Source organism: Pteropus alecto, unplaced genomic scaffold (genome assembly GCF_000325575.1).
Source record: "Pteropus alecto unplaced genomic scaffold, ASM32557v1 scaffold87, whole genome shotgun sequence".
Classification (NCBI taxonomy): domain Eukaryota; kingdom Metazoa; phylum Chordata; class Mammalia; order Chiroptera; family Pteropodidae; genus Pteropus; species Pteropus alecto.
In genome coordinates this window covers 7,212,512-7,219,606 of record NW_006443225.1, presented here as the reverse complement: position 1 = coordinate 7,219,606, position 7,095 = coordinate 7,212,512, and the positions used below count along the sequence as shown (strand labels likewise).

The following is a 7,095-nucleotide window of genomic DNA, read 5'->3' as shown; positions in this document are numbered from 1 at the left end:
GGCTTCAGTTACTTTTGTTTAACCTCCTAAGCCTCAGTTACTTCATCCCTAAAACTGGACACAATAACAGGGTTTTGTGAGAACTGAAGAATTCAAATATCTTGAGCATTGTTTTTCTCAGCTTAGCTCTCATTATTTTATATTAAGCAGTGTCACTTAATACTTAAGTCGCTCCTCCAGCCCCCACCCCTTGAAATAATATAAGGGGCCCCGGATGGGAGAAAGGATGTGTGGAGGCAGATGCCGTAAGAAAAAAAAAACAAAAAAAAACAACTGCTTCAGTAAAAACTCCATAGACTTCTCTGCTTCTGCTTTATCTTGATAATTACCTAACGTTATTTCACAAGAAGGCGAGAGAGGCCTTCCCTTCATTATGCAACACGATCAGTGATTTCCTGCGCATCACTAGGCAGTGTCCAGCGGCAAAGGGGCCATTCGCTGCAGAAGAGGGGGTTGGGCCCAGGGACTTGGCAATGGGGGAGGCGGGGCTAGAGAAAAAAAACAAAACAGATATCACACTGCAACTGCTGCCTCTGGTTCCCGAGAACTCCCGAGACACGCCTGGGAGGTGCTCTGAAACATGGTCAAGAATTGGGGGAAGGTCTTAAGAAGTTGCCAGAAACGTATCAAATCACCAAACATTTCTTGCTTGTTTGTTACCCACCAAGCATCGTGTCGGCAATTGAAGACACAAGGACGAAGGCTTCAAGTCCCTATGTGCTTTATTCACAGGTCTAGATACATTTAAGACCACGTGCAGAATTCAGAGGCAGCACAGGCCCAGGGAATGCGACCGAACATGGGTCCCAAGGTTGGGGGCATCAAGGAAACATGAGTGTAGGCATAACCCAGCGGAGAGAGATTTCCAATAGAGGGACTGAACTTTTTGTTTTACATTTACATTTGCACCTCTTAACTAAGATTCTCTGAAAATATTGATAGCACGAACGAAATTAAGTCCTGTTTTAAAATAGAACTGATCAATTACGTGTGGCTTAAGCACAATTTCATGTGCTTACCCAGCACAATTTCAGAAATGTCCTAATACAAGAAACACAGCTCTTTCGCATGAAGAGGGACTGCATTTCTGGCTGTCTGACTAGGGAAGTGGGGCATGAACAAAATTCCCAGGGAAAGGCCTAGATGCTGCGCGCACCGTGCGGACGCAGCACACGTGTCCGCCAGCCCCGCCTCCACGCCCCGCCCCATCCCGAGCGTGCGGGGTCCTCCAACGCTCGCGAGAGCCCTCTCGGCTTCCACGTTTGCCACGTTCCAAAGGACCGGGACAGATTGCAAAGCAGAAACCGGTTCGCGCTCACAGGCGGCTGCGTGGTGCCACAACAGCCCAAAGTCTGCGTGGGGCGGAGAACCGCGGCAGAGTGCCACCCCTCACAGAGGCCCTTGTGATAGGTCCTCGCCCGCGTCACTCAGCCTTCCGTAGGCGGGGAGGAGGCGGGGCTCGGCCGGGAAGGGGCATGGACGAGAGGGCCGGCTGGCTGCGCGCTCTCGCCTCCGACGGGAGTCAGAGATTCGGCGCTCACGAGGACCGGGCGCGCGCAGCCGGCACACGGGCGAAAGTCCTCCGAGGCGCGGCGGGAGGTGCCGAGGCACAGGCGCTGCTGTAGGAGTCGCGGCCAGCACCCTCGCTGCAGCGCCCGCTGCCGCCAGCGGTCCCCGCGCCCCCCGTGCCTCCCACGCACCAGGGGAGTCCGCCAACCCTCGCCTGCTCCCGCGGTGCGCGCGATGGCCCCGCGCAAGAATGCCAAGGGCGGCGGCGGCGGCGGCGGCGGCAACAGCAGCAGTAGTAGCGGCTCCGGCAGCAGCAGCGGCGGCGGCAGCAGCAGCCCAGGGGCCCGGAGAGGTCAGAGATGGTCCGGGCGGGGGGCTGGGGCTGTGAGCCGGGGATCGGGGTCGGACCTGGGGGTGGGGTCCGGGCGGCGGGCGATGCGGTCCCATCTCTCCAGGTCCCGCCGTGCGTCTCCTCCATCCTCCGCGTCGCTCCTCCTCTTGGCGCGGGCGGAGGCTGCGCTTGGTGGGCCCGGTGAACCGGCTTCAGGGGCCCAGACGAGCGGGGTTCGTGGCCTCGGGTTGGTCACGCTGTTGAGCCCCTTCTCGGCTGATCCCTCACCTGCAGGGTGCAGCTGAGATGGAGGTTATTGGTGGACACCTTCCTGGCTTTCCGTGGGGTTGAAGATGGAAGTGAGAGAAACAATTTACTTTTGCCTCGCTTATTTGGGGGAGTTTGGAAGTGAGCCAAAGTCAGAGAAAATAAGTTCCTGCCAAATCAGCCGCTTTTAAGAGCAACTCAAAGGATAATCTACAGGGGGTGTGGGATGGTGGGGCGCGAGGAGTGATTTGAATGTTTTTGGAAATTAAATATTTTTGCCTTTATGTAGCTTTCTTAACATGCGTTGTAGTTGCCTATTAAAGATCACCATACCGTAGAATACTGGGCAAGTTTCTCTGTTATAGTCTTTTCTTTAAAAAAATCTAATGGTTATTCACCTTTCTCCATGTGCTTACTCAGCAAAGAGAGAGAGAGCATGTGTTTTAAATCTGTTTCATCTCATATTTCAGCGGTTCTCGGTTTCTTTTATACTTCTTTTGACTCATAGGCTATTGAAACTGCAATACACATGTGTATTGAATGTGAGCTGTAAACTTTCTTTTTTGAAATGATTTAGATTCTTTGTTTCCTGAGGTAAACATGTAGCGTATTCATACATATCAAGAAAATGAATCAGATAACCATAGTCCTACTTCAAAGAACTATTTGTTTATAGCATTTATCACCATCTGAAATGATCTTATTTTCATGTGTATTGTCCTGTCTTACTCTCTCCTCTTGTTCATTCTTATTCACAACTCCTAGAATGGTCCTGGCCCCTAATAGGTGCTCACTAAATATTTGATTAGTGAGTGAATAGATTTAAATGGTGAAAGCAGTGCAATTAAGTCATCACACAAGTTTATATTCTGAGAACTAATATTTGTGTTGTCAATGGAAAAGGACAGTTTGAAGTTCAAAGCAAGCATAGTAATTCACCTTTGACTTAAGAAAAAGTTTGTGTTCCTTTGACACTTGTTCTTAAATGCCAGTCAGTGGCTTAAAACAGGCAGAATAGTGTAGACGAACTGGCTCAGGTGGCTCTGGCTACACTTTTTAAAGTTTCCAATGAGAAGAGACCATTGTGCCATTTGAGGACCAACTTAGAAAGCTGGTGAACAAGACTTTGATGTTGTTTGAGGAAGTTTTCTGTATCTGCTCACAAGGGAAGCACATCTTTGTTCCATTTTATCCTTTCCGATCATGAGTAGAGAAGACGGACTGTACCTGAGGAAGTCTCGTTATATGGCCTTTTATTGGTAAGAATTAGTATTGCTAATTGTGTACATAGGGTTCCCACCCCTACTGGTTCAATAACTGAACCAGTTTTAACAGGCAGGTAATAAATTTAGGAAATGTTGTGACCTAAATGAATATATTCTGACTTTCATATTCAGGCATTTTAGGACAAGCTCTGTCCATATTTGAAGATCTACAGCCTTTTAAGCATTTTACACATTGATTCCATAATTGTCGTGAAACAGTCATAGTATGTAAAAGAGAATATATTAAAAGTCCTTGTATTACAAAACAAAATAAAAACAAAACCCCCAAAGCATTTAGAGAGTTGATATTGGAGTTTGCATGGTACACAATGAGTATTCTTTTTCTGCAGGTATTTTTTTCCAGTAAAAATTGAGTTCTGACTGTGTGCCAGGTAGAAGGTACTGGAGATGGAAATGAGGATTCTTTTAGTGGTAAACAGTCACGCTGCACTCTGACAATGCGATTTTATTTATACTATTTTCTGATAGCTGGATGTACCTGAAACATAAGGGCAGCTTCTCTTTTGTTGCTGTTCCCATCTGCAGGGGAAATCACATAATTGCAGAAATTTTAGCAATGATATTACTGTGAGGCCCATTTAGTTCTGCCTCTAATCTTACAGATGAGGAAATTAATGTCCACAAAGGTTGTCTAGTTCGTTAAAGACTATGTAGGTATTGGTAACCCACTTCATGGAAGATCCAAGGCTAGAACTCAGGTTTTCTGTTATGCAGTCATTATACCGTAATACATGAATTTTAGGTTGTCTAATTTGTAAGATTTTATCGTATCTTAAAGTAGATTAAGTTTCCTTCTGGCTCTATGGCACACTACCAGTAGTTTAGGAAAAGAGTGCTTTTGTCATATCACTAATTAAATTTCCTTTGGCTAAAATTACGTTTGAAACAGTACATTTGAAAATCTTAGTTTGAGAAGTACGTGGGCTGAAAGAGTAAGTTTTTTGAGATGTTTTGCATTGGCAGTCTTAAGCTAATGATAACATTGGTTACATTAAACATTATTGGTTAAATCTTTATATGGGGTAAAAAGGACCCAGTCTTTTGAAGCATGCCTTTTAGAAAAAAAAAGTGGTAATCTGGCCTTCTGTTTATTTTTGTTGAAAAGCGATGTTTGGAAACTGAAACTCTGGGGATTTATATAACTTCAAGCAAGTGCCTGCTTTTCATTTTACTCAGCTTAAATTTAAAACTGGTAAAATGTCTAGTAGCCTACGGAGCTCAATTTTACCTTATTCAGTTTATACTTTAAAATATAAAAAAGACATGAGTAAATTGGACATCTTACCTTTAACTTGCATATGAAAATTTGATTCGTATGGCCGAGGAGCCAGAGAAAACCAGTTTCAGATGTATTGAATTGAAAATCTTTGTTTAAAAAGGATCATGATGTCCTTTTGGACTTATTTTGCAGTACAAAGACACTGGTATGTGTAATGTTTTTGTTTAATTTTTCCCTTTTGAATATCATTCAGTCTTTTTTCCCCATATCTCTGCATGCTACAGGGATGTAACATCTGTTTATCTAATACCATCGTGCTGCTCTGTTTCCCTTTACCGGTAGGTGTCACTGTAGAACACTATTTCCTCTCATTGGAAGCTTCAGATTCTGTAACACCAACTAGTTTCTTATTTAATCAGCCTTGTACGTACTCAAAACTGTTGATGGACAACTACTTAAAAACTCTTAGCCACTACTCTCAAAAGTCTCCAACATCAGATTTTGAAATATAATAGTAAGATTTTGTCCCTAGCAGCCTTATTTATTTAAGCTTCTCTTATGTGGAATTAAATGCATTCATGGATTATCTGTAAAATTTATATATTCACAGATTCTTTTGATGAGTATTAATGATTTAGAATTTTTTTTCTACTTTCAGTATCTCTTAGAATACTTAGTAACTAATGAATGCAATACACTGCTGATTGCATTCTGGCATCCTTGAATGAAGAGGCTTTGGTGATATTCCTTCGTAAGTCCACTATCAGTTAAGACCAGCTGCTGAATCCTCTATTAGTCATTCTCGGATAAAAAACTAGGAAGAACATAATTCTTCCACTACAAGAACTGGGCACTGTTTTTGTGTTTAGTGGAATAGCATTTTGTCCATTTGGCTGGATCATATGAAGCCAAGTACTAAAATGTTCCAAGAAAATTCTTGAACACATTTAAAAAAGACCAAAAACATTTACCTGTATTGGGTTTAGGAAGTAAAAGGAGAGATTTATATTTTAGTCTTGTTTTAAAATCATGTATCTCTGAGAGATTACTAGAAAATGAGAGGTTTTCATTTTTAGCTCATTACCCCGCAGAGTAACTTCGATGAAGGCTCCTATGGGCTCTCTACCCTAGTTTAGGTAGCAGCCGAGATTTAACCCTTGAGCTCTCTGGTCCCAATAATAAACCTTTTTTTCTCTAGAAAGGCTATGTAGTTTGAGAGCCTGTTGACCTGATTCAGATTGATTTAAGAACCACGTGGCAAGTTACTCAGATTGTCTAATCTGTTTCCTCAAATGGGAAAGAATTATTCTCTTCTTTCTTTTCAGAGTTGTGATAGCCTCTAAAACCAATTTTATAGGCCTTCGTGTTTCTCAGATGTTTTTATTAAAGTACTTATATAAGGGTGAGTACAGAATTTTGGAGAATATAAGGATAAGGATATAGAGCTAAGCAGGCCATTCATTGCATTCTTGAAATTTTTAGATGACATATCGTAAAAAAAAAATCATTTTTGTTATATTCATAGCATCTGTGTTTTAAGTAAAATAGTGGTTCTAGAGGTCATTTTCGTACTGTGGCTTTGAGTACCACTTGACACTTTCTGTCTCCCTCTGGAGGTGTAAGTATCCCAGTTGCATATCAGCCTTCAAGTTGCACATTTACTACAATCCCTCTGAGGTCTGTAACATTATTTTATTTTACTAGAGCTCAGATACATTTTAGTCTTTTGATGCTCTTCCACCACACTGTTTTAATATCATGAAAATATGCAACTAAGTTTGTGTCTTGGATATTTCTGCATCTTTTAAGTGGTTTAATTTCATTCTGTGCCAAGATACAAAAAAACCTTTTTTTAAATTCTCTTAAACCCATGCGTGCATACACCCGGTCTACAGTTTACCCAAATCTCTGGGGAAAGCCTCAGCCATCTCTTGGGAGCTGCAGGGGTGCTCGGGCACACTTATGTGTTTCAGTGTCCGCTGCTGAGCATCCACTCAGCACTGCATGCATCGGCATCAGTCTGTCTGGGGGGTACACGTGTCCGGTTCGGGCCTACAGTTCTGGTCATTTCTGTTAGAGGATTAGAGATTGAGATATTCGTTTCTTCCTTCTCTTCTTCCCTGGGTGCCTCTGGGGGCATTTCTCCCAGTGCTTTCACCTTTTAACTTTCTTCTTTCTTAGTGGTCCTGGGAGCCAGGATAGTATTTTCTTGTTGTTATTATTTTTTAAAATTTTATTTACTTTCTTCTGCTGAGATGAGAGTGCTTTAGGCATTTGGTCTGCATTTGAAATTTTTTTTCTCAGGGATGTTTCTTAGTTTATCTTTAGCTTTTGCGGTTATCTTTTAACAGCAAATCACTGAATGTAATTTAGTTCCAATCAGGTTTTGATGGTACCTGAAGACAAATTTGCTACAGATAACCTCTTAGACTCAAAGGAAAATTGGAGCTCACTTGGTGAATAAATCTTTTAAAAAATAGTTA

General features: G+C 42.6%; 1 protein-coding gene across 3 annotated transcripts in view; it reads left to right on the top strand.

Moving 5' to 3' along the window:
• The first annotated feature begins 1,211 nt into the window (after positions 1–1,211).
• The window catches only part of ASPH (aspartate beta-hydroxylase), a 180,363-nt gene continuing 174,479 nt past the window's right edge, over positions 1,212–7,095 (top strand). The window contains exon 1 of one of the 3 annotated variants that reach the window (XM_015598672.2): positions 1,212–1,861. In XM_015598672.2, coding sequence (XP_015454158.1) covers positions 1,744–1,861 — 118 coding nt within the window. In that variant the 5' untranslated portion in view covers positions 1,212–1,743. The remainder of the gene's footprint in view (positions 1,862–7,095) is intronic. The other 2 variants (XM_015598670.2, XM_015598671.2) reach the window with 2 other exon arrangements.